Genomic DNA, 27,978 nt, shown 5'->3' on the forward strand with positions numbered 1-27,978 from the left:
AATTTTGTGAGTTGTTATAAGAATTAAATGAAAGTAAAAAAAATGTGAAGTATTTAGCACAGTGCCCTGTATGTAGTAAGTATTCAGTAACTCCTTGTTTTTACTATGGCTTCAGCCACCGTCCCTGTCTATAATTATAAAATCTTTCTTTCCATCCTGGACTTCTTCCCTGGATGCCAGACCCATATTCGCTACAGTTTGCTGGACACATTGTACAACCACCTCAAATTCATCGTGTTTAAAACAATGCATGGATTCCACCCTGCCCTCAATCTTTTCTTTTTTTCTTCTGCTTTGCTCTATATCTTGGTTGCCCCCTCCCCTGCCCCACCCCCACTAGTCTTTATCCAGACTAGAGAGAGACTTTGGAGGTTGTTGGTGACCCTTTCATCAGTCCCATGTATATTTATTTGGTCATTAGGTTCTGTCTTCTTTACCTCATAAATTTATTTTGAATGTCTCCCCTTTTGTTTATCCCCGCTGCCGCTGCCGTGATTCAAGACTTCATTATTTCCTTCGTGGATTATTGCAGCAGCCTCCTGACTTCACTGTCTGCTTCTGTCCTCCTTCCAGTTTATTTTCCATCATGTCACTCAAATGATTCTGTTAAAATGTACAGCTCTCCATGTCACTGTCTTGCTTAAATGCTTTCAGTGGTTTCCCCATTGAGACAAAGTTCCTTAGAAGAGACCCCAAGACTCCCTGAGCCATTCCATGCTGTTTCTCCATGGATCTTACATCCGAGCCATGAAAATGCAGATCCTCAAAACCCTCATCTCTCTAAGCCTCTGGGACCTTGCACAAGTGTTCCCTCTGTCTGGAAAGCCCTTTTTCCTGTCTTTTAAACTCTTATTCATCTTTCATACTTCATCTTCCCTGATCACTTACAGAAGAACTAAGGACTCTATGCTCTATGTTTCCTGGAGGGAGGCCAAGACAGTATCTTGTTTTATCTTACCCATCTCTGTGTAGCTACTTCTAGCCAATACCTGGTTCATGGTGGATTCAATAAGTAGCCATCAAATGAGTGAGAGAATGAAAGAATGAATGAGAAACTCATGGGTCCAACAAAACGGGAATAAAACCCCTCTGGGAGAGCAGGAATAGTGGTTGTTGGTAATGCTTAACCTCATTGCTCCAAACGCCCAAGAGTAACTGCAGTTCTGCTTCAGTAGGGCAGTGAGACAAGGCATTGGGAATAAATCAGAATATACATTACTGGTAAGAACAGTGGTACTATGGCTTTATCTTTCATATTTTATTTATTTATAATACATGATTTACAAATGACATATCGTAAATATATGTAGCATAATTATATATTAACCATCCAAACACAGATGGGAAGCATAATAGAACTAGTTTTTCTACAAACACCCATATTCTTGTACATCTGAACAGTATCCCCTCTGTGTAGTGTAGTCCATATATACTGCTATTGCTCAAAGTTTTCCGAAAACCCTCTTTTGGAATGGCCTTCAAAGCATGTTAGACCCACGTAGGAGGCCATACTTTTATAGCTGTTCTCCATTAATATTATTCAGTCCATTCACCCACCTACTTTGCTGGACATAATACAAGTACCATTTTCAAAAATTAAATTTACTTTCAAAGGACAAAGGTTTGGCATCATTGAGGATATTCAAAATAATGAGATGTCTCCTCTAAAAACAATTCCAAGAGAAGAATTCCAAGAATATTTTGAACAATGGTAGCATTGTGATCATAGATGGGGTGATCTACTTCAGGGAAAACGATTACTTGGGAGTCATTATTTTGGTATCTCTTTGAAAAACCAGACCAAATCTCGACTGATAAAGTAGGCTTTTTGAACTTGTTGAGAGGGAGGGAGTTTGGTGGGCCAGGGAGTCTAATGTGAGTGATAGGACAGTATTGTGAGTCAGATTCACCTACCCAGAGACTGGTTGTTGGTTAGTGGCTGTGTCAGTCTGGAACTCTGTCCACATTTTTATTACTAGCTTGATATGCTTTTCAAATTTGCAGATGACACATTCCTGGAAGGTAGGGTTAGTTGATGGAGTAGAAGACAGATGCAAAATCAAAATACCTTATAAAGTCTTATTTGTTGTCTGACTTTTGATCTAGTAATTTTACATCTAGAAAAAGCTTTCCTAAGGAAGCACTCATGAATATGTGTAAAGTATAAGAACATTAATTACAATGTTTATATTAGCAAATAGTCAAAAGCAACACAAATAGTTAATAAATTATACATAGAAAGGAATATTGTTTAGCCACTAAAATTGTGTTGTAAATGGCTCATATATATGAAAAATACCCAGTTGCATCCACGATAGGAGAAATGCAAATTTAAACTACCCTGAGATAGCATTTGCACTCTTAAATTGGCAAAAATTCACTCAGTGGCTGTGGCTGTGGGGAAGCAGACACTCTTGTACATTGATGGCACAGATGTACACTGATAACACCCCTGCCCTATGGCAGCGATGTACACTGATAACACCCCTATAAAAAAGCCAATGTGGATATATCTGTCAAAACTACAAATACACAAAGTATGCTTAAAAGTAATATATTTGCATTTAAAGGGAACACATTCTTTAAACTTTTCATTGATTGCCACCAGTATTCTTCCAATCAGTTGTTTGTCGTACAACCATGTGTTGTAAAATGAAAATCAGTTGAAAGTAGTAAACTAATGTATACCCTCAAAAACAACAACAAAATTACACATACACGTACTTCTCAACCTACTCTTCCATTTTCAACCTTGCCTCTTACAGCTATATTTACATACATGTAAGATGACATATGTACAAGGTTCACTGAAGTATTATTTTCTAATAGCCAAAGGTTAGAAACAACTCAAATGTCCATCAACAGGAGACTCGCAAAACAAATTATAGTACATTTATCAGTTATGCAGCTCTAAAAAGAACAGTCTGTGTGCACAGGCTTAAATAGTTAATGATGATGAAAGATATTCATAATATATATTTAATAAGTGGAAAAAAGCATGTTGAAAGTTCTATATAAAAAATGACACAATTTATAAAAGAATATACTCATGTAAAATAAAGTTTAAAAGGCTGTACACCAAAATTTTCATACTCCTTATCTCTGAGTGCTGGAATTACATGTTAATCATAATGTTTATTATTTTCTTTTTGGGCTTTTCTAAATTTTCTACAATCAACATGTGTTCAGTAAACAATATCAACCACCCTAAAAAAGTGATTTTAAAAAAAAGTCAGGGATTAATGTTGAGCAGAAATCAACAAGATAAAGAAGAATTACTTAAAAAATTTGTTTCACAGTCACTTGCCAAAGTATAGGCTTATTGGAGACCTAAACATTCCAGCAGAAGCAAATCCCTGTCAGGAATCCTGCTCAGAGAAGTCACTGGCTTGGATGCAAGCCAAAGCAGCTGCCCTCTCAAGCTATAATCTCAAAATGATTATAGGGTAGTATAGGGAAAAAAATCAGTGATAGGATAACTCAAAGTAGACTAAAAATACTTTTAGTGTAGAAGAAATGCTTAGAAATTTGCTGTAATCAAGATTAAAAATTATGAAACAGGTAAACTTAGATCCATAAAAGTGTGAAGCAGAGGAAGTGAGTGGTAGGAACAGTCAAAATGGTAAACACTGGCTAATGTCAAAAAACAGCAAGAGGACAAAGATGTGTTTAAACTTGTTCGATGATTGTGTAAACCAGTGGTTGGAATCTTCAGTCACAGGTGTTTCCTCGCCATTTGTTTCATTTCTGTTCTTACAGGACAAGAGGAGGAGGTGGGCCTCCCTCCACCCTCCTCTCTCTCCATGTTTTTGTTTGAAGGTGCAGCGTTCATGTGAAGTAGTGCCGAACCCTTTTCTTGGGGAGATGCAGAAGGAAGGCGATTACCGGGCCAGTGGTCGTAGAGACCTCAGTGCCCTAGTGATATTGACATAGCATTTGTAAGGTATTTTTAATTTGCGGAGTGCTTTTGCTTGCACTCTCTCACTCGATCAGGCTCTTTGATGTCCCAGTTTTATTTCAGCATTCTACTTTTTGGAGGTCACATATTTAAGAACTATAATTTCCATAAGGATAGGAAACTGTCCTTCTGCCTTCCCAGCACCTAGCCTGGTGCCTGGCCCAAAGCAGGCGGTCAGTAAGTGAATGAACTTTAATTTCCCTCACAGTTCTGTTTTGATTGGAAGGTGGTAGAACTCTCCCTGTTCACAGCTCCGAACTCTTCCTTGGACGAAGCCTAAGACTTCTCCATTGTATGTCTCTTTCCCGTGTCCCAGCTTATCGCACAGATGATAGCCAGCCCTGGGTTTTGCCAGTCGTGAGGAAGGTGGAGCAGAGGATTGCTAATGACAGCAGCCTAAACCACGAGTACCTGCCTATCCTGGGCCTGGCAGAGTTCCGGACCCGTGCTTCCCGCCTGGCCCTTGGGGATGACAGCCCAGCTCTGCAGGAGAAGCGGGTGAGTTTTGGGTGAGGATCTGTTTTTTTCTGGAAACTGTGAGGGTAAAAAGTGGTTAAAAATTAAGTGTTATGTCTATTGAACTGTCAGTGAATAAGGGTTTAAATAGTGTGACCTCAGGAACCTGATAGCGCGAATAACATGCTTTTGTATAAAGCACAGCTTCTTCAGTTGTTCACTTTTGCCCAAGAGATGATCGGATTTCAGCTGCTGGGTTTGAAGCAGTCAGTGGAAATGCCAAGCCAAGGGAATTTAATGGAATGATCAAGAGATTAGGGTCTGGACCCAGCTCTGCCACTACTTTTGACCAAAGGCAAGTCATTTGCTCCTCCAGCCCCTATGTCTCATCTACATGTTAGGAAAAGACTAGTTTATGGTTCATGGTCCCATAAGGAGCATTTGCATAGGGGATCATTCAAGGGGCCTCTGAACTCCCTGAAATTTTATGCAGAATTCTGTGTGTATGTGTATTTCTGGAGAGAAAGTTCATAACTTTTATCAGATTTTCTGAAGGAACCTATGGCCCCCGAAAGTCCAAGAGCCACTAGTCTAGATGCTCTCTGAAGATCCTGCCATTTCTAATATTTGATTCTTCTAGCCTTGATCTCAGCTTCTGTTCATTTAAGTGCTTCCTGGTATGTAGTCTATGTATAACTAGAGATACATGGAAGAGGAATGCATTTGGGGAGAGTCTGTATGTGGCAGAAAGTGGTGTGATAGAGTTTATCAGTGTTGTAGGAATTCAGAGAGACTGGCAAAGGCTGGAAATGGGACTTGAGCTGAACCTTGGGGAATGAGGCCAGGACACTGGTTCTCAACTGTGACTGTATCACCTGGGAGGTTTTAAAAACATTCTGATGGCTGGATCCCATACCAGACCTGTTAAATCAGAATCTTGGAGGGTATCACCTTTCTCTGCCCTTTTATTACCTTTCCCTACAATTCCCTTCCCTTCATGGGTATTTTTTAAAAGCTCCCCATGTGACTGCAAAGTACAGCCAAGGTTGAGAACCACAAAGTACAGAGGAAGAAAAAGGAGGGGTATTTGTCTGGAGCAATAGGAGTCCAGGGACAGAGGTTAGATGGAGGTGAGCAGGTCCAGGTTGTAAAGAGACCTACCTGATTAGGGCTGGGAACATGCTGGGTAGATCAGGCAGGCTGATTTTGGCAGGCAGGGCAGGGGAAGCCCCTTGAAGGTTTGCGCAGAGAAGTTACCCAATAAGAGTGTTTGAAGAAGATAAACCTGGCTGGATGAGTAGGAAAGGGAAGAGCTCAGGTTTTTGCAATAGTCCGATTAGGTATTGTGCAATTTAAACCAACTGCCCTTATTGCTCTGCTAGGCAGTGTCAGCCCCGCTGAGCAGCCTTCATGCAGGTACAGCCTTCATGCATGAAAGAGACCACATCTTGGAGTCACTGATTTATTTCCATGCTGTTACCCAGATGGCCTGATAAGCAGAACAGCAGGGTAAAATGAAGGCTGTACACAGGCACATTCTTATGTATATAAGGAGACCGGGAGGCTCTGGGTGAAGGTCTTGGAACTCAGATCAATGGTTAGGTAAGTAATTAACTTGATAAGGGTTTTGTCTGGATTGGTATAAGAGACTGTAACTGACTTGCCTCTAGGAACTGAAGGAATACGGGTAGAAATGGTAGACTTTAGAGATTATGGGTGGCATTGGGAAGTTGCTCTGAAAATCTAGGGTTTCCACTGAGGGAGAGAGAGAATCCTGATGAAGTTTGAAAATGGGGAACTTTGGCGACTGGGGATAATCTTCTGAGACGTTGTTGATAAATTAGTTGGAATTCCATTGTTGACAAATGAAAACAGAGGTTCTGTGTTGGGGAGCTTCTTCCTCTAAGACTATACATTTCTTTTTTTTTTTTTTTTAATTATTAGCACCTTTAATTATTATTTATTTATTTATTTATTTTGGCTGTGTTGGGTCTTCATTTCTGTGCGAGGGCTTTCTCTAGTTGCACCAAGCGGGGGCCACTCTTCATCGCGGTGCGCGGGCCTCTCACTATCGCGGCCTCTCTTGTTGCGGAGCACAGGCTCCAGACGCGCAGGCTCAGTAGTTGTGGCTCACGGGCCCAGTTGCTCCGCGGCATGTGGGATCTTCCCAGACCAGGGCTCGAACCCGTGTCCCCTGCATTGGCAGGCAGATTCTCAACCACTGCGCCACCAGGGAAGCCCTACATTTCTTATATGATGCTTATTAACTATGTTGGCAGATAGATGCTTGTTCCTCTGCCCAGGAACAAAATGCTCTGTTCCCCATTTTGATCACTTAATACTGAGGCTTGGGGCTATTGCTTGTGGCATAGAGCCCTTTCTCTTAGTCTAGTTCATCCTGTGTTACGTTTTTGATCATAGAACAAATTTAAATGGCAGTCTGTAAATATTTGAAGACTTTTACTTTTTACTTTTTTTGTGTGTGTGTGTAATGGTTTAGGATACCCTCTTGGCATCTACAACACCCTAGGTACCAGTTGATATTGAGCTCTGAGCACTTGCTCTTTCCCTGGACCATCCCCAGATGACTATCTTAGCTCAGCCCACCGTCATCTCATTTGGATTCTTTTTTTTTTTTTTTTTTTTTTTTAAATTTTATTTATTTATTTATTTATTTTATGGCTGTGTTGGGTCTTCGTTTCTGTGTAAGGGCTTTCTCTAGTTGCGGCAAGCGGGGGCCTCTCACCATCGCGGTGCGCGGGCCTCTCACCATCGCGGCCTCTCTTGCTGCGGAGCACAGGCTCCAGATGCGCAGGCTCAGTAATTGTGGCTCACTGGCCTAGCCACTCTACGGCATATGGGATCTTCCCAGACCAGGGCTCAAACCCGCGTCCCCTGCACTAGCAGGCAGATTCTCAACCACTGCGCCACGAGGGAAGCCCTGGATTCTTATAATAGCCTCTTGCCTCTAGTCTCTTCCCCATTCTAGTACATTCTGCACAGTGCAGCTAGAATGATCTTCCTCAGCAAAAAAAAAAAAAAAAGAGCTAATCGTGTCACCTGCTTCCCCTCTCACACACACACAGTAGCTCCTCCATTATCTACAGGGTGAAATGCAGACTCTGACCTGGGCATGCAGCATGTTTTGTAGCCAGGTGTCTTCCTGTTCTTGCAGTTACTCTTGCTCCCATCCTCTCAGGGTCCTGCCATCCTAAGAGCCTGCTGTTTTCTAGACCTGCCAAGCCCTGCCATGACTTGGCACCTTTGCCTCAGCTGTTCCTTCCACTAGGAACAGTGAAGCTGTTCCCCCTTCACTTCTCTGACTCCCCAGTCCCCACCTCCAAGTCCTTCAAGGCCTGACCAAGGGTCACTTCCATGCTGAATCCTGAGCTCTCTCAGGCAGAGCTAGTTGTTGGAGTGCTCTGAGTCATCACAGGACTGTGCATTGCTTGGGAAAAGCAGCACTTACTGTGTTTAATGTACAATTTTGTAAGCCTGTCCCTCCCACAACACCCTAGGTTCCTCCAGGGCAGGGCTAATGGCTTATTTACTTACTTTAAAAAAAATTTTGTGTGTGTGTGTGTATGGTGTGAAGTATGGTTCTTTAATTTATTTATTTATTTGGCTGTGCTGGGTCTTAGTTGTAGCCCACAGGCTCCTTAGTTGTGGCATGCAAACTCTTAGCTGCGGCATGCGAGATCTAGTTCCCTGACCAGGGATCGAAGCTGGGCCCCCTGTACCGGGAGCATGGGGTCCTATCCACTGTGCCACCAGAGAAGTCCCAATGGCTTACTTATCTACCTCATGAATCTTCAGCATTTAGCTCCTAGCTTGGCACCTCAGAGATCTCAGATGTTTTAATTCACTCATTCGTTCAGTGAACAGATGTGTGCTCACCACTAGGCACTGTTCTAGATAGTGGAGCACAGTGGTGACCAAAACCACTGCCTGGCTTACAGTTTTGCGGGGAGAAGCCGACAGTAAACATAATAAATAGGAACATTGTATAGTGTATTGAAAGATGATAAATGCTACAAAAATAGAGCAGAGGAAGGCATATTGGGAGTGCTGAGGGTGGGAGTGAGAGTGGATACAGTTTTAACTAGGGTGGTCGTGGTAGAAACAGAAATGACATTTGAGCCAAAACTTGGAGGAGGTGAGGCATGAATGAAAGAATGAACCAGAAAACAAACAGTAATCATGTCCTCTCTTAGATTTTTCTTCTCAAGATTTTAAATTACCAGGTCCATCAACCATTTTGAGGAGACCTGTTTTCTAGACTCGTCACTGCTACCTTCTGCTTTTCCATCTTCAGATCTTAGATTCCAGACCAAATGTCCAATTGTCATCTCCTGCCTGGTAACATTTCAGCTTCTGAAATTACTGAGCCACTGCAGGTGGTAGGGCTTGTGGGGCATGAGATGGCCTCCCAGTTTCCTGCTTGGACCATTGCCTCTGGGAGACTTGGGGCTTTCTCTGTGGCTCTCACCTTGTCAACACTGTCTTCTTCATCTAGTTCAGCCCATGTTTATTTAGTGCCACGTGCCAGATACCACATGAATTGCTAGGAGCACCCAGATCAATGCATCATAGCCTTGGCCACAAGCAGCTCCTAAACAGCTCTCCTGCTCCTCACAGGGAAGTCATTGCATCAGCAAATTGTGATCTCGGACAAGCGTTCTAGAGCCCAGCAGGGATTCCTTCAGGCAATTCATGGCTAAATTGGGAATACAGATTGCTGGCATAGCTGTATGCCAAGTCTTACTGGATTTCTCTTGTTCTGTATACTCCTGTTTAGCCACCCAGGTCCAGCTGCCTGGTTCCCTTTGAAGTTTGTATTTATTTCCTTTGCTATTATGATTTTTTTCCCTTCATCCCAAATATAGGACTTTCTTGAGCTTTAGAACTATTTGCCAAAAATCAGTTCAGAGAATGACCAAATTGACACATTATTGATTCACCAAAAATTCGTTTCTGCTAGTTGCTGATATAATTTAGAGCCACTTGTGTTTCACTGAAGCCATCTAGTGTACAATATATTTTTAGAGGAAATGATAATTTCTTGGGAATATAATATGTCAAGTGTCATATACATCATGAATTCAAGAATTAGTTAATGTTAGTGAAGTGGGTTTATCTCTTCCAAACACATTTTCAATCTAGTCTACTGACTTTGTGACTTCTTTTAGTTAATGAATTTGCTTTTTGGAGTGGAAGAGAAAGGGTGGAGTTAAAAGCTGAGCACAGGAGAGGGCAGACAACAGAAGCAAGAAGAACTACAATCCTGCACCCTGTGGAACAAAAACCACATTAACAGAAAGATAGACAAGATGAAAAGGCAGAGGGCTATGTACCAGATGAAGGGACAAGATAAAACCCCAGAAAAACAACTAAATGAAGTGGAGATAGGCACTCTTCCAGAAAAAGAATTCAGAATAATGATAGTGAAGATGATCCAGGACCTCGGAAAAAGAATGGAGGCAAAGTTCAAGAAGATGCAAGAAATGTTTAACAGTGATCTAGAAGACTTAAAGAACAAACACCTAGAAGAGTTAAAGAACAAACAAACAGAGATGAACAATACAATAACTGAAATGAAAAATACACTAGAAGGAATCAATAGCAGAATAACTGAGGCAGAAGAACGGTTAAGTGACCTGGAAGACAGAATGGTGGAATTCACTGATGTGGAACAAAATAAAGAAAAAAGAATGAAAAGAAATGAAGACAGCCTAAGAGACCTCTGGGACAACATTAAACGTGACAACATTCGCATTATAGGGGTCCCAGAAGGAGAAGAGAGACAGAAAGGACCAGAGGAAATACTTGAACAGATTATAGTTGAAAACTTCCCTAACATAGGAAAGGAAATAGCCACACAAGTCCAGGAAGCGCAGAGAGTCCCATACAGGATAAACCCAAGGAGAAACACGCCAAGACACATAGTAATCAAATTGGCAAAAATTAAAGACAAAGAAAAATTATTAAAAGCAGCAAGGGAAAAATGACAAATAACATACAAGGGAACTCCCATAAGGTTAACAGCTGATTTCTCAGCAGAAACTCTACAAGCCAGGAGGGAGTGGCATGATATACTTAAAGTGATGAAAGGGAAGAACCTACAACCAAGATTACTCTACCCAGCAAGGATCTCATTCAGATTCGACGGAGAAATCAAAAGCTTTACAGACAAGCAAAAGCTAAGAGAATTCAGCACCACCAAACCAGCTCTACAACAAATGCTAAAGGAACTTCTTTAAGTGGGAAACACAAGAAAAGAAAAGGACCTACAAAAACAATCCCAAAACAATTAAGAAAATGGTCATAGGAACATACATATCGATAATTACCTTAAACCTGAATGGATTAAATGCTCCAACCAAAAGACACAGGCTTGCTGAATGGATACAAAAACACGACCCATATATATGCTGTCTACAGGAGACCCACTTCAGACCTAGGGACACATACAGACTGAAAGTGAGGGGATGGAAAAAGATATTCCATGCAAATGGAAATCAAAAGAAAGCTGGAGTAGCAATACTCATATCAGATAAAGTAGACTTTAAAATAAAGAATGTTACAAGAGACAAGGAAGGACACTACATAATGATCAGGGGATCAATCCAAGAAGAAGATATAACAATTATAAATATATATGCACCCAACATAGGAGCACCTCAATACATAAGGCAACTGCCAGCAGGTATAAAAGAGGAAATCAACAGTAACACAATAATAGTGGGGGACTTTAACACCTCACTTACGCCAATGGACAGATCATCCAAAATGAAAATAAATAAGGAAACAGAAGCTTTAAATGACACAATAGACCAGATAGATTTAATTGATATTTATAGGACATTCCATCCAGAAACAGCAGACTACACTTTCTTCTCAAGTGCGCATGGAACATTCTCCAGGATAGATCACATCTTGGGTCACAAATGAAGCCTCAGTAAATTTAAGAAAATTGAAATCATATCAAGCATCTTTTCTGACCACACACTATGAGATTAGAAATGAATTACAGGGGAAAAAACGTAAAAAACACAAACACATGGAGGCTAAACAATACGTTACTAAATAACCAAGAGATTACTGAAGAAATCAAAGAGGAAATCAAAAAACACCTAGAGACAAATGACAATGAAAACACGATGATCCAAAACCTATGGGATGCAGCAAAAGCAGTTCTAAGAGGGAAGTTTATAGCTATACAAGCCTACCTCAAGAAACAAGAAAAATCTCAAGTAAGCAATCTAACCTTACACCTAAAGGAACTAGAGAAAGAGGAACAAACAAAACCGAAAGTTAGCAGAAGGAAAGAAATCATAAAGATCAGAGCAGAAATAAATGAAATAGAAACGAAAACAATCGCAAAGATCAATAAAACTAAAAGCTGGTTCTTTCAGAAGATAAAGTTGATAAACCATTAGCCAGACTCATCAAGAAAAAGAGGGAGAGGACTCAAATCAATAAAATTAGAAATGAAAGAGGAGAAGTTACAACAGACACTGCAGAAATACAAAGCATCCTAAGAGACTACTACAAGCAACTCTATGCCAATAAAATGGACAACCTGGAAGAAATGGACAAATTCTTAGAAAGGTATAACCTCCCAAGACTGAACCAGGAAGAAATAGATAATATGAACAGACCAATCAGAAGTAATGAAATTGAAACTGTGATTAAATATCTTCCAACAGGGCTTCCCTGGTGGCACAGTGGTTGAGAATCTGCCTGCTAATGCAGGGGACATGGGTTTGAGCCTGGTCTGGGAAGATCCCACATGCCGCGGAGCAACTAGACCTGTGAGCCACAACTACTGAGCCTGTGCGTCTGGACCCTGTGTCCCGCAACAAGAGAGGCCACGATAGTGAGAGCCCGCGCACCGCGATGAAGAGTGGCCCCCGCTTGCCACAATTAGAGAAAGCCCTTGCACAGAAATGAAGACCCAACACAGCCAAAAATAAACAAATAAATGTGGGGTTTAAAAAAGAAAAAAAAAGACACATGCACCCCAATGTTCATTGCAGCACTATTTACAATAGCCAGGCCATGGAAACAACCTAAATGCCCGTCAACGGACGAATGGATAAAGAAGTTGTGGTACATATATACAATGGAATATTACTCAGACATAAAAAGGAACGAAATTGTGTCATTTGTAGAGATGTGGATGCATCTAGAGACTGTCATACAGAGTGAAGTAAGTCAGAAAGAGAAAAACATATATCGTGTATTAATGCATATATGTGGAACCCAGAAAATGGTACAGATGAACCGGTTTGCAGAACAGAAATTGAGACACAGAAGCAGAGAAAAAATGTATGGACACCAAGGGGGAAGAGCGGTGGGGGGGTGGTGGTGGTGGTGGGATGAATTGGGAGATTGGGATTGATATGTATACACTGATGTGTATAAAATGGATGACTAATAAGAAAAAAGAATAAATTAATTAAAACAAAAATCCCCCCCCAAAAAAACAAAAAAAAAAAGCTGAGCACAGGAAATAAAAAAACTATTCTTGGGAATGTCTTTACTGATATCCACATGCACCTGTCACATATCCATGATAACTTAAAACCCTGCTTTAAGGGAGACCTTGCTCGTTTGTATAGGAAGTATCAACATTCCTATACAAAGTGCTGAGGTATTTGAAATGTGAAATAATGAATAAAGTTGATATTCAGCTTAGCTGATGACAAATCCATAAAAAATAAATGTACATTTGGGTTACATCACCTTGGTTGAGATTTGCATAAGGAATCCAGGTAGATCACAATGTGAAGCTCAAACCTTTAAAGTAATGGGAAGCAACAGGTACACACTGCTATATTTAAAATAGATAACCAACAAGGACCTACTGTAAAAAAAAATATATATATATATATATGTATAGTTTTTAAAATAAAAAAAAATAAAGTAATGGGAAGGGACCAGTGCTCGGGGGGACCACTTTGAAGAACCACATCTGATGCACACCGACCTTTTCCATCCCAGTCCACTGCCTTTGCTTCTCTCTGCAGTGGATGCCGTGCTCAGTTCCTCATTTCCCTGAACGTCAACTTCGCTTCTGTTTCACGTTTCAGAAGATGTTCTTTCAGAGATGCTCAGATCTCTGAATATAAATAGAGCAGTGGGGAATAATAGTGATAATTGGTATCATTGCTTTGTTCCTAGCTTAAAGGGGACTTCTGCTCGTGATTCAGTGTTCATCATGAAGCTGACTTACTCATCATGGCTGGATCTTTTTTTTTTTCTTTTTAGTTATTTTTAGGAAGTCTCCATTGCTTCTGTTTTTAACCAAGCATTTATATCAGAAATAGCTATACTTTTTTCTCCTGTTATGATGATCATTTGGGTGATCATTTTCTCTATCTAGCAGCATGACAAATTTTATATTTCTTTTCTCTTTTTTTTAAAACAGGAGAAAATCAAAGTTTAATAACACATATACATGGGAGAGGTCCAGGAAAACTGACTCACTCCTGTATTTGTTAATAATCATGCATTCATGGGATGACTAACTTGACCAAGAGAGTATTTTTAAATGCACTATTGGATTCATACTGTTCATTAATATTTAGGAAGTTAGTATCAATGTTCATGAAAGAGGTCTCTTTTTTTTCTATCTTTTTTTTCCCTTTGTCATCTTTTAGCATTGGTGTTAACGTTAGTTTTTTTAAAAAAGATTTTGGAAGTTTTTCTTCTTTATCTAGGAAGATTTTTTTTTTTTAACTTTTTTATTGTGGGAAATTTCAAATATATACAAAAGTAGTTAAAACTGTAATGAACAAACCCCCATGGATCCATCAGCTAGCTTCAACAATGATCTGTATTTGGTCAGTCTTGTATATTCCCCCACCCTCCCTGCCAAAACTGAATTATTTTATAGCAAATTACAGACATCAAATATATTTTTTAAATTATTAGAAAAATTTCTAAATAATACATGAATACATTCTCCTTATTATTATTATTTTTAGAAATTTATTTTAATTATTTATTATCTTTGGCTGTGTTGGGTCTTCGTTGCTGCGTGCGAGCTTTCTCTAGTTACGGCAAGTGGGGGCTACTCTTCATTGCAGTGCGCGGGCTTCTCGTTGCAGTGGTTTCTCTTGTTGTGGAGCACAGACTCTAGGTGCGTGGGCTTCAGTAGTTGTGGCTCGCGGGCTCTAGAGTGCAGGCTCTGTAGTTGTGGCGCATGGGCTTAGTTGCTCCGCGGCATGTGGGATCTTCCCGGATCAGGGCTCGAACCCGTGTCCCCTGCATTGGCAGGCGGATTCTTAACCACTGGGCCACCAGGGAAGCCCCATTCTCCTTATTTTTCAAAAAACAACTTGTAGATTAAGCCAAAGTCCCTTTGACCACTATTCCCACATCCTAGGCCCCTCCCCAGAGGTTGCTGCTGTTATTATATTGGTGTATGTCCTTCCTTTTCGATAGACTTTCTTATGTGATCTTTCTCTTTCTTTCTTCTTTAGACATATTAAGCAACATGTAATTAATGACATTTCTCTACTGAAAGAGTTATGCTAAAACCTAATTAGAAGTGTGAAGGGACAAAAGCAAAGATGTTTAGGCAGAACAACAGAAGTAGGGCCTAGTGACTAGATGTAGAGTGAGAAGGCCTGGATTTATGCCCAGCTCTGCCGCTCACCAGCTGCGAATCCCTTGGCGAACCACTTCTCTGAATCAATTTCCTCATGTATAAATTGGGGATCTAGAACTTACTTAACAGGGCTGTGTGAGGGTCAAACAAGAATGTGTGTGACGGTATTTTGTAAACGGTAAAACGTAGGACTTTTATTATTGCCCAGGTGAGGCCATTTTAAGATGAGAGGGGAAGCAGTCGCATAGCACAGGGAGATTAGCTCGGTGCTTTGTGACCACCTAGAGGGGTGGGATAGGGAGGGTGGGAGGGAGGGAGACGCAAGAGGGAAGAGATATGGGAACATATGTATATGTATAACTGATTCACTTTGTTATAAAGCAGAAACTAACACACCATTGTAAAGCAATTATACTCCAATAAAGATGTTAAAAAAAAAAAAAAAGAGGAGAGGAAGCTTCAGGAGAGGAGAGTAGTATTTGCATATCACCTTTGTTCTCTGAGAACATTTCTAAGGATTAATAAGCCTTTGTTATAGCGATGAGAAAGGACATTGCAGACCGATGTTGATAGCAAGCTCGGAACATTATTTTACCGGCTTCTGTTGGAGGGTAATTTTGATCTTGGGATGGGTGCAAAGGGATGGGTTTGCCTTGCAGGGCACACTCTAATGTGCCCAAGGTATGTCCTAGGGCCTAGGTATGTCCTCTACCTCTGTGTTCAGAGGGACACTCCTTTGGGGGTCAGACTTCCAGACTTCCTGGGTGAAGACCTGACCTTTCTGCTGAGTAGCTGGTAACTTTGAGCAAGGCGCTTCACTTCTTAGCCTTAGTTTCCTCATTTGTAAACATGGGCAAATAATACTTTTTCATGCAGTTATGACATTTTATAGAGATAATACATTTAAGGAAGTGCTCATCACTACCATATTTTCCCTAATATTATCTGACCTCACCATTAAATAACCAGTGACCCTGCTTCTTGTCTTTCAGGTAGGAGGTGTGCAGTGTTTGGGGGGAACAGGTGCACTTCGAATTGGAGCTGAGTTCTTAGCGCGATGGTACAATGGAACAAACAACAAGGACACGCCTGTCTATGTATCCTCACCAACCTGGGGTGAGTCCTGTAGCTGTAGCGAGAGCAGAAACAGAGAAGCCAGAGGAATTCTCATATACTATGAGACAGCTGTGTTGATGGGGTCCTATGGAGGCACATAGCCCAGACTCTGGGGAGTGCGTGTGTTTTGAGAGGGCTGGTGGTAGCAGAGGAAGCCTTCCTGGAAGAAGTGGTTTCCGTGTTTAGACTTGAAGGATGAGGATAGGTCGGGGCTGGCAGGGAAGGAATTATCCTCATGAGTCTCACTGCTTACACTGAAAATGTAACCCAGCCCTGGATCAACTAACATGAGAATGGCTTGAGCAGTGGATTATGGCAGTACATGGGTAACCTGATGCTTATATTCAGATTGGGACTACTTTATCCCAAGACTCTTGGTGAACTTGTGTTTTAGTGTATATTGAGCCTTCCCAGAGGAGGGAGGTCCCACTACATTAGGATGTAAGTCAGCATGACTAGACTGGTCAAACTTGTTCTTGGTCACAATCTTTCTTCTCAATCTTAACCCCTCACCTCCATGTCACCCAGTGGATGTTGAGCCTGTGAGGGCCCTGGAAGCTGTCTTGAGTCCTTTCTGTCCATACCTCCTTGTGTTTGTAAAACATTTAACGTTTTACCCCTTTGCTTGCAGAGAATCATAATGGTGTCTTTATTGCCGCTGGATTTAAAGAAATTCGGTCTTATCACTATTGGGATGCAGCGAAGAGAGGACTAGACCTCCAGGGTTTTCTGAATGATCTTGAGGTGGGTTATTAGAAGAAAAAGTAGACAGAATGCTATGGCGTCAAGAAGAGCAGGGAAAAGTCTTTGGATCAGTTGTTAAGTGAGAGAGTCTGAGACACCCTACTCAAGCCAGATGGTGGTTTCTGAAATGGCATGTAAGGAGGGAGTACCTGCCCTGTGTGCCCCTGACTCTGCCCGCCATGTCCCTGCTGGTGTCAGAACTTACATAGCTTCCTTCTCCCCAGAAAGCTCCCGAGTTCTCCATCTTTGTCCTCCACGCCTGTGCACACAACCCGACTGGGACTGACCCAGCTCCGGAGCAGTGGAAGCAGATTGCCTCTGTCATGAAGGTAACTGTCTTTTCAGAGCATCTCTTAAAATAGTGTGTATTAATGTTTGATGTATTCAACAGCAGTACCTATTTATGGAAGAATTTGGAAAAATGGAGAAAAGCCCAAAGAAAAAAATAAATACTAACTATAAATTCTATTACCCAAAGAAAGCCACTGTTAACATTTTGATATACAGAATGTCAGGCTCTTTTCTTTTTTAATTTTTTTTTAGTGCAGTTATACATGACATGCATGGATAGGTCACATTACAGATTGATTAAATCAGTTGTTGGCCATTTCGTGCCCAGGTTTCTTACTCTTGTGAACAATATATGTAATAAACCTCCTTTTTATTATTTCTTTGGGATAACTTTCTACACTGGAATTTTTAGCTCAAGGCGTATATATTCTTCATTAACGTGTTTAAAGAATACTTCTTGATAAACTATTATGTACCAGGTGCCATAGGGGGACAATAGTGAACAAAGCAGAGGTGGTCCCGCCCTCAGAGCATACAGCCTGTTTGGGGAGACAGCCACGTACTGTGAGACAGCTGTGTTGATGGGGTCCTATGGAGGCACATAGCCCCGACTCTGGGGAGTGCGTGCATTTTGGGAGGGCTGGTGGTAGCAGAGGAAGCCTTCCTGGAAGAAGTGGTTTCCGTGTTTAGACTTGAAGGATGAGGATGGGTCAGGGCTGGCGGGGAAGGAATGTTTCCTACAGAGGGAAGAGCACCATCAAAAGCCCAAGGCAGAGCTCATGGTCCATATGAGGAAATAAAAGTAATTCTTGGTATGGGCTGGAGTTCCAGGGAAGGGGGCGAGTGAGTGATGAGGCTAGAGAAGTAAATGGGGGCCAGGTCCTGTGCTGAAGCCTCGGACTTTATTCTGAGGGCAGTGGGGAGCCCCTGGAAATCTTTGATGTCATGGAGTGACATGATCAGATGTGCCCTGTTGGCAAAGCAGCATCGTGACACTCTAGGACAATATACTTAAAAAAATAAGGTTTACCGAAGTTGTTAGATTTGTTAGTTGGTATTTAGGTGAACAGAGAAACAGATGTAAAGTGGAGTTGGATGCAGAGAGGAAAGAGGTAGGAGAAACGGACAAGGTGAGACACTCCTTCCAGGCACCAGTTGGGGAAGGAAGGCCGGTGTCTGAGGTTGGTTCCAGGAGGATTTCCTGCCCTGACTCACTTTGCTTCCTCGCAGCGCCGGTTTCTGTTCCCCTTCTTTGACTCAGCCTATCAGGGCTTCGCATCTGGCAACCTGGAGAAAGACGCCTGGGCCGTTCGCTATTTTGTGTCTGAAGGGTTCGAGCTCTTCTGTGCCCAGTCCTTCTCCAAGAACTTCGGGCTCTACAGTGAGTGCTCTCCTGTGTTACAGCCCAGCTGCCCCAGCCTCGCCGCCCCCAGAGCCCCAAGGCTGATTCTCCTCCTTCTTTTTAGATGAGCGAGTGGGGAATCTGACCGTGGTTGCGAAAGAACCTGATAGCATCCTCCGGGTCCTTTCCCAGATGGAGAAGATCGTGCGAATTACGTGGTCCAATCCCCCTGCTCAGGGAGCACGAATCGTGGCCCATACCCTCTCTGACCCTGAGCTTTTTAATGAATGGTAAGGGGCTCAACGCCGGATGGGCGAAGCGTGGGGATGCAGAACAGCGATTGTCCCATTACATTTAACTGTCTCTTCCTTTTATGTTGGCAGAGGCAGGACAAAAATACTTGAACCTCTTTTGAGTGTCAGTTATTATTTCTGTAAAATAGGGCTGGCACTTACACACGTGTGTAACACAGCACTGGGAACATAGGAAGGAGGCCCTCAGTGAATGGGAGTTTCCCCCACTCTCCCGCCACCCAGACTTCCTCCCCTTAATGTTGGGAAATACAGGGAGGAATTTCTGATAGAATAGAATATCTAACTTCAAGTTAGTGCAACAATTTTGGGGCTCTTCATTCTTATCTAATTTATATATAGTTTGTCTTATTTTGAAACAGTAATTTTTTTGTAGTAGCTAAATCTGCAATCTCTACTTAATTACACCTGATAAAATATATTATCCTGTCTCAAGCAGCACCTAGCTGAAGAAAATACATTATCCTGTCTCAAGCAGCACCTCGCTGAAGTCTGAGTTAAAACATAAGTGGTATTACAGCCAGTATACCTAAGACTAGCCATAAACTCCATCAGTAAATAAAGTCCTTTCCTTCTGCCTAGTAAGTCTATCTCTCTGGTCTCCTTATCCACCCATCCAGGCATCCACATACCATAATAGGCAGGTTGTGATCATGTTTTCAGCTTACAGATTAAATTACATTTAAAAAGTTTTTATGTTTTCGTGTACCATCTCTCCTGTCCGGATTGGTATTCATATTGATGTCCACTCAGGACAGGTAATGTGAAGACAATGGCTGACCGCATTCTGACCATGAGATCTGAGCTCAGGGCACGATTAGAAGCCCTCAAGACCCCTGGAACCTGGAACCACATCACGGAGCAGATTGGAATGTTCAGTTTCACCGGGTTGAACCGTAAGTGGCCCCACCACCTCGAATGCTCACTGTTGGACACAGCACTCCTCACAGTCAGTGTTCTTGGGCTTGGCTCCCTTAGCTGTTGCCCGTTTGGTCAGCTATTACTTTGGACCAGAAAAAGTTAGATTTTCTCAGTGTGTCCCACCCCTCGGGTCTCAGAAGAGCATTGTTGTAGTCTATCCTCCAGAACATAACTCAGATATTTTCATTTTTATGGGCTTGGGAAGTGGCTCAGAGCGAGCTGGGAAGTAACAGGATTTGTACCTTGGAGGTTTGATTTATGAAACATCTTTTATAAATGCTTAGGCACCTTTTGGCTTTTCCTTAATCTTAAGTATAAATATTACATATGATTATCGAAGGACTTAATTTCTTAACAGGTCTTTTGTAGTCTCCAAGCATTGCCTAGGTTACAACATTCTCTTTTCACTTCATAAATAAGAATTTAGATCGGTAGTTGGAATTAAAAGTCAGTTGAAAGTCTAGCAGGCAGCCATGCCATGCACGATCTTGGTTAGCCGTCAGTAGGGTGTATCAGCGATTGGCCATCCCGTCTGATGATAGAGGACTCATTCATTTAATAATTAATTCCCGAGCACCTCAAGCCAAGCCACTGGTTGCGTGGTGCAGATATGACCTCTGTGTGGAGCTTGTGTCCGAGTGGCTCAGGGGACAGATGTGTGCCTTTGGGTAGTCAGTAGAACCTCAGAGGTACTGGGAGGTACTATAAACCAGGGCCATCGGAGTGCCTGTTTGAAATGGGCTCAGAAAAAGCCAAAAGAAAGGTGGTAAAGATTGTATATTGCAGACTCACTGAAACACTTTGGGGTAAAATGAGGCTAACCAAGAAAGTAAGCGGATAGCTCAGTTAGCCTGTGGTGTCCTCACAGTTCTGGAATGGGGAATTAGTTCACTTAATTAAGGAAAATCATCCTTATACAATTTTTAAGATATTAAGTGTAATGGAAATGGTGTTTAGTAGTAATATTCTTTTCTTTTTTTCCTAGCCACATTTCTTTTTTTTTTTAAATAAATTTATTTATTTATTCATTTATTTAATTTTTGGCTGCATTGGTTCTTCCCTGCTGCACGCGGGTTTTCTCTAGTTGCTGAGAGCAGGGGCTACTCTTTGTTGCGGTGCGTGGGCTTCTCGTTGTGGTGGCTTCTCTTATTGCAGAGCATGGGCTCTAGGCACGTGGGTTTCAGCAGTTGTGGCCCACAGGCTGTAGAGCACAGCCTCAGTGGTTGTGGCACACGGGCTTAGCTGCTCTGTGGCATGTGGGATCTTCCCGGACCAGGGCTCGAACCCATGTCCCCTGCATTGGCAGGTGGATTCTTAACTACTGCGCCACCAGGGAAGCCCTCTTTTTTTTTTTTAATTTATTTTTTTATGCAGCAGGTTCTTATTAGTTATCTGTTTTATACATATTAGTGTATACATGTCAATCCTAATCTACCAATTCATCCCACCACCACCACCCTGCCACTTTCCCCCCTTGGTGTCCATACGTTTGTTCTCTACATTTGTGTCTCTATTTCTGCCTTGCAAACTGGTTCATCTGTACCATTTTTCTAGATTCCACATATATGTGTTAATATACAATATTTGTTTTTCTCTTTCTGACTTACTTCACTCTGTATGATAGTCTCTAGGTCCACCCACATCTCTACAAATGACCCAATTTCATTCCTTTTTATGGCTGAGTAATATTCCATTGTATATATGTACCACATCTTTATCCATTTGTCTGTCGATGGGCATTTAGGTTGCTTCCGACCTGGCTATTGTAAAGAGTGCTGCAATGAACACTGGGGTGCATGTGAGTAGTAATATTCTAAAAGCTCACAAGGTGGGGATGTCTTCCCATGAAGTATCCATATTGTCCCACTCTCCAGAGTAGGAAATTAGTTTTATTATGAATTGAAAAATGGTGAGAATAGACCTGGATTTATAACATAAAGTTATATTTTTAGCACTTGGCATCATTTACCCTTTTTAAAAACAGGGTTTGTTTTTTTTCCTCCCAGCATTTTATTAGGAAAGATTTTAAACATACAGAAAATTTAGAGGAATTGAACCCCATGTGCCTGCCGCCTAGTTTCTACAATTCTCATGTTGCGGTACTTCCTTTTCTACATATTATCTATCAGAACAGGGGCTTTCATCCTGAAATATTCTTAAAATTGGCTATGCGTATATTGGCCTTTTTCTAGGGAAAGAGTCCCTAACTTTTACTAGCTTCTCAACTGTGATACTCCCTTTCCCCATAAAAGTAAAGAAGTTTCATTTCTATTTTAAAAAACGGGGCGGGAGCCCTGTAACCGCAACATCTACCTGTGGGGCATAGGCTTTACAAGGTGCTGTGCCCGTGGCTCTGTTGGTGTGTGAGGTTAGGAGCTATCTCCTTGGATGGTTGTAATTCACATAGTTAAAGCTGGTCAGGGCTACTGTGAAGGTGGCTTTGTTTGGAGGGGCCCAAAGGTAGCACTGAGTACAGGGTCTAGGTTTTTCACTTCCATACAGAGGCAGTGTAGTATCCTGGCAGAGCCGGGAGTTATACTGCCTACCTTAAAATTCCAGATTCACAACTGACTAGCTGTGTGACCTTGGGAAGGTCATTTAACTTCCATCTGTGCCATCTGTAAAATGGGGGCGATAAGGTTATTATCAAGATTAACTGAGCTAATATAAAGTGCTTAGAACACTGCCTGGCACCTAATGTTTGCTCCTCTGATGATTATGATTTTATTACTGTCTTAGTCTGCTTGGGCTGCTATAACAAAATGCCATAGACTGGGTGACTTAAACAACAGAAATTTATTCCTCACAGTTCTGGAGGCTAGGAAGTCTGAGATCAGGGTGCCAGCATCAACAGGTTCTGGTCGGGGTTCTCTTCCTAGCTTGCAAGTGGCTGTCTTCTTGCTGTATCCTCACATGAAGGGAGGAGGTGAGGGGGAGAGAGAGAGAGAGAGAGCTCGTGCATGAGCAAGCTCTCTGGTCTCCTCTTATAAGGTCACTACTCCCATCATGCATGCTTACCCTCATGACCTCATCTAAACATAATTACCAGCCAAAGGCTCCACCTCCTAATACCATCGCAATGGGGCTTAGGGTTTCAAAGTATGAATTTTGGAGGGACACAAACATTCAGTCCATGACAATTATTATTCTGATCCCTCAAATTGATGGTGCCTTAAGGGTGCTAATTACTTAGGGGAAAAAAATCAGCTAAAATTCTCTCATGGCTTTGCAATAAAGCAAAAAAAGCTCTAGAGATTGTGGCAGAAGGGAAGTACAGACAGTCCCTTCCCATTTCATACAGCAGCGTTTCTGCAGACTCACGGGAAAACCCTCCTGTGTGTATGTGTGTGAATGAGAGCTGAGATGCGCCAGGCCCGAGAGGTCTCTGCAGTGTTCAGCCTGCGGGTTCACATACACAGCATTTATCCAGCAACGCTCATCTCAGGGCCTTGTCCAATGTACTGTGAAAATGAAATGTCAAAGGGAAGTTGCTCTGGGTGCTCAGGGTTAAGCAAATACAGGTGAAGGAAGAGATAAACGAAGCACTTCTTAACCAGTTTTTCATATCAATGGATTGTTCTTAAGTCTATGGGTTTGGTTGAGTGGATAGGGTGTCCCGGTGAACGTAACCTCCAAGGTTTGGTTGGGAGGTAGTCCCAGATTAACATTCCCATCAGGAAGAACCATGTTAAACTTTCTGGGGATTAGAAAGTTAGCTCATAAGAGTAGTTTCCAGAATCTGTTGAGCGTATTTCTCACTGTGTCAGGTGGACAAAATAACTCCTACTGTTTTGCTTCTCTGTGTTAGGGGGAAGAAAGGAAATTGTCATTGTAATGGACTCTCTGGACCTCCATTACTTAAAGGATTCCTACTGCTCTGATTATGTATCTCTTTTGGTTTTCAACAGCCAAGCAGGTTGAGTATCTGGTCAATGAAAAGCACATCTATCTGCTGCCAAGTGGTCGGATCAACATGTGTGGCTTAACCACCAAAAACCTAGATTATGTGGCCAGCTCCATCCATGAAGCAGTCACCAAAATCCAGTGAAGAAACACCACCCAAACCAGCACCACCAAAGCGGTCCTCTGTCTCGTGTATTCCCTGCTTGCACAAACCTGGTTGTATACATCACAACTAGATTAGAGACTACTGAGGGACAGAAAAGGCTGCTCTGGTGAGGTGGCTTCTGTTTAAACTGGCCCCATGGGAAGAGAACATCTCTTGAAAGGAAATGGGGATCTGGGATTAGAGCCCTTTTGGAGGCCAGAGCAAATTAAGGCTTTTATTTGAGAAGAATAAAAAGGTACTTTGATGATGAAATGTAGATGTCTTGCCCCCTCGCTGGAAGCAGGAGTATTGCCCGTGTCACTCATGTGCTCCTGTGTGTTGCTTTACTCTGTACAAAGTCGAGTCCCAAAGATCAAGTTGTCTGAAGAGCCAAGTGTGATTGTGGGTGTCAGCTGTGTCATTAAAACTCGTCATCTCGATCCAGAGTGTCTGTCTCCCTGCTCTTTCTGCATGGTTGTGTCCCTGTCCCTAGGCTTGAGTTCTTTAGAGTGACCAAGGTAAGAAATATATTTATATCTCACCCACACATTTAACTGACATGAAAGTTTCACAAAACAATATTTACCCTTGCTATGTGTAATGCATTCTGATATTTTCTATTCTATTCTATTCTATTCTTTCTATTCTATTCTATTCTATTTCACTAAAGTAATAAAGTGAAAGTGCTGATTGAGGCCCATGGACTTGATTTTGTCATCCGCTAATGGGTTGTAACCCACGATTTAAAGTGAATGCTGGGACATAGAGAATGGACTTGAGGACATGGGGAGGGGGAAGGGTAAGCTGGGACGAAGTGAGAGAGTGGCATGGACATATATACACTACCAAATGTAAAATAGATAGCTAGTGGGAAGCAGCCGCATAGCACAGGGAGATCAGCTCGGTGCTTTGCGACCACCTAGAGGGGTGGGATAGGGAGAGTGGGAGGGAGACGCAAGAGGGAGGGGATATGGGGATATATGTATACATATAGCTGATTCACTTTGTTATACAGCAGAAACTAACACACCATTGTAAAGCAATTATACTCCAATAAAGATGTTAAAAAAAAAAGTGAATGCTAGAGTGGGATTTACCAGCTGCCAAAGAAAAAACTAAAATGTATTCCTGCAATCTGCCTCCCTTTAGTGAACTCACCATAACACAGCCCTTTGTCAGTTTTGTCCTTCAGAGGCCAGCCACCTTCATATGTTACTTAAGAAACTGAACTTCATGGATTCATAGAAGGGTTGACATCACTCAGGGTGATTCTAGAACCCAGTCCCTCCCACTGTAGTTGGAGTACCTCTTAGTCTGTTGAAACGATTAGAGCCACTTAAACATAGATCACATTTTCCAGGGAGTCCAAGGGACTCTCCAAATTTTGATTTAGTAGAATTTGAGTCTTACTTAAAACAAGAGGGCTACTAATTGGTGTCTTAAAATACTGAAAAATAATTCTTGTTATGTTAACAGGATCTGCCCCTTTTTAGGATGCCTTTGAGTTATTATAAAATCTTACAGTCTTCTTTTTTTTTTTTTTTCCAGACTGGAAGAATATATTTGCCATGCATATAATAGACAAAGGATTACTATTCAGAATTATAAAGAAATACTGTTATACAGGATTACTATCTGGGATTTTTTATTTTAATTTTTAAAATCCTACAAATTAAAAGAAAAATACAGATAACCCAGTAGAAAAATGAACAAAGGATATGAACAGGTAATTCAGAGGGAAAACTCAAATCAACTATAAACAATGAAAATGTTCTGAACATTGCTAGAAAAAATGGAAATGTAATGAAAGTAACAGGATACTATTTTACACTTAGATTGGGGAAATGGGAAATATGGTACAAGTATGTTGGAGAGCAATTTGGCAACATTTTGAAAAGCTGAGGATGTGTGTACTTAACAATCAATGAATCGTATGCACTTTATGTATGCACGTTAGAGAAACTCACATGTGCACCTGGAGAGAGCCATGGGAGTGAACAGAGCACAGTGTAACAGTGACGAGATGAAAACACAAGTGTGTATCAGTAGGAGATACATCAACACCCCACATCCAGTACAGTCACAGGACTGGACATGGCACCAGAGCTGTGTGTGTCAATGAGGGTAAAGCTCACACATAATTCTGAGTGGATGAAAGGTGAAATGAGATGCCATTTATGATACCGTTTCTTAAAATGTACTGCATATTGTAGTTGCTTATGAATACATACATATGTAATAAAAATTTTAAATATAGGTAGGAAAGGTACACATCAATCTCAGCAAAGTGGTTACCAGTGAGGAGAAAGGGAGTGAGATGGTGAGGTGCTTAACCTGTAACTGTGATATTTTCTTTAAAAATTATGTATCTAAAGGAAATATGAGGAGAGGCTTTATTAATAAAATTAACATTTACTGAATACAATTTGCCATTGTCAGGCACTATTGTAAGCCCTTGTATGTATCGGTTCACTTAATCCTCAACGATAAATCAGTGTGGTAGGTACTAATGTTATCATCACCCTTTGCAGAGGAGAAAACAGGCATAGTAAATCAAGTAACTTGCCTAATATTAATATTAGTCACATGACTAATAGGTGCTAGGATTTGAACCCAAGAAGTCTGGGTCCAGAGTCCATGAGTTTAAGCTATTACTCTACCCTGTTGCTGTACCTTATTCTCTCTGAATCTCCTAAAGCAGGAAGGGTGAGTACGGAGCAGTTCTCAGGGGCTCAGAGTGTAGCCTGTGATTCGCTCAGCGTCAAGGGCAGAGTAGCCTACATAGCCTTCTCTGTCAGAATTCAGTCTTTCTGAAGCCTAATCTGGAACTCTTGGTGACTCCAAAAGGTACAGGGTGGCCACGTTCATCCGAGGCTGCCTCCTACACCTGCCTCTCCCTTCCTCAAAATACCTGACTGTTCAGTCTTCCACTCTTCCCTCTCAGGAAGAGGGAAGACACTCCTCACCAACTCCTTCTTCAGGATCTGCCAGGAATGGGACACCATATATCTCCTCATGGTTCCTGAGTTGGCAAATGGCACAACAGCTCCTTTGCCTTTCAAGGGTAGAACCACAAACCTTTCCCCAAGAATCCAGTTATACTAGAAATAAAGTTTCCTTAGTGGCAAGGTAAGAGCTCTCCATTCCTCATATCCGATGAACAGTGGCTGGAAGCCTTGTTTGGACAGATCTCATGTCACAATGGAGGATTCTGGAAGGAACAGAGGGCAGTGGGAAGTAATTGGAATCTGGGAATCTAATGTTTACTGAGAACTCATAGGCATTATCTTAGTTAATCCTCACAACTACCACAAATAACCCAGAGGGACTTCACACCCAGTCCGTACATGAGGCTGAGGCTCAAAGTAGCTAAATGAGTACGAGTCATGGGGCCATCTTAAAGTGGGAGGCTTCTGGGCTGGGGGTGGGGGCACCCAACCCCTCAGCCTGGGGACCACTCTGAGGCTTAGAAACTGGAACCCCTGGAGTGTAGGTACATGGCACTATCCTGTAAATCTTGTTAAGTCAGCAAATCAGGAACACTCAGTGTTGGGCTGCACACCACAGGCCTGCAAGCCCTGTATTTACCCAGCCTCAAGACCGAAGAAATAAAATCCTACAGTCTTGAAGGACGATCAGGGTCTTAGAAATTATTAACTCCAGCCTGTCTCCCAGTGCAAGAGTCTCTTCTATGTTGTCCCTGACTCATCACTTTTAACTGGGGTGGGTTGGGGGATTGGGTTCTTTTTTTTTTTTCCCACAGCACCTTTTACATGCTGACATTAAATTATATGTTCATTTATTTATTGTTTTGAATTTTATTTATTTTTTATATAGCAGGTTCTTATTAGTTATCTATTTTATACATATTAGTGTATATATGTCAATCCCAATCTCCCAATTCATCCCACCACCATCCCCACCCCCCCACCACTTTCCCCCTTGGTGTCCATACGTTTGTTCTCTACATCTGTGTCTCTATTTCTGCCCTGCAAACCAGTTCATCTGTACCATTTTTCTAGATTCCACATGTGTTAATATACGATATTTGTTTCTCTCTTTCTGACTTACTTCACTCTGTATGACAGTCTCTAGATCCATCCATGTCTCCACAAATGACCCAATTTCGCTACTTTTTATGGCTGAGTAATATTCCATTGTATATATGTACCA

At 41.7% G+C, this 27,978-nt stretch overlaps 1 protein-coding gene across 2 annotated transcripts in view; it reads left to right on the forward strand.

Annotated features, from left to right (window-relative positions):
* Positions 1-24,499, forward strand: part of GOT1 (glutamic-oxaloacetic transaminase 1) — a 28,204-nt gene extending 3,705 nt beyond the window's left edge. The window contains exons 2-9 of one of the 2 annotated variants that reach the window (XM_036828217.1): positions 4,275-4,456; positions 16,025-16,148; positions 16,780-16,892; positions 17,117-17,221; positions 18,414-18,564; positions 18,650-18,815; positions 19,590-19,732; positions 23,666-24,499. In XM_036828217.1, coding sequence (XP_036684112.1) covers positions 4,275-4,456; positions 16,025-16,148; positions 16,780-16,892; positions 17,117-17,221; positions 18,414-18,564; positions 18,650-18,815; positions 19,590-19,732; positions 23,666-23,805 — 1,124 coding nt within the window. In that variant the 3' untranslated portion in view covers positions 23,806-24,499. Of the gene's footprint in view, positions 1-4,274; positions 4,457-16,024; positions 16,149-16,779; positions 16,893-17,116; positions 17,222-18,413; positions 18,565-18,649; positions 18,816-19,589; positions 19,733-23,565 lie in introns of both variants that reach the window. The other variant, XM_036828218.1, reaches the window with a different exon arrangement.
* Positions 24,500-27,978: the final 3,479 nt, after the last annotated feature.

Source organism: Balaenoptera musculus, chromosome 16 (genome assembly GCF_009873245.2).
Source record: "Balaenoptera musculus isolate JJ_BM4_2016_0621 chromosome 16, mBalMus1.pri.v3, whole genome shotgun sequence".
Lineage (NCBI taxonomy): Eukaryota > Metazoa > Chordata > Mammalia > Artiodactyla > Balaenopteridae > Balaenoptera > Balaenoptera musculus.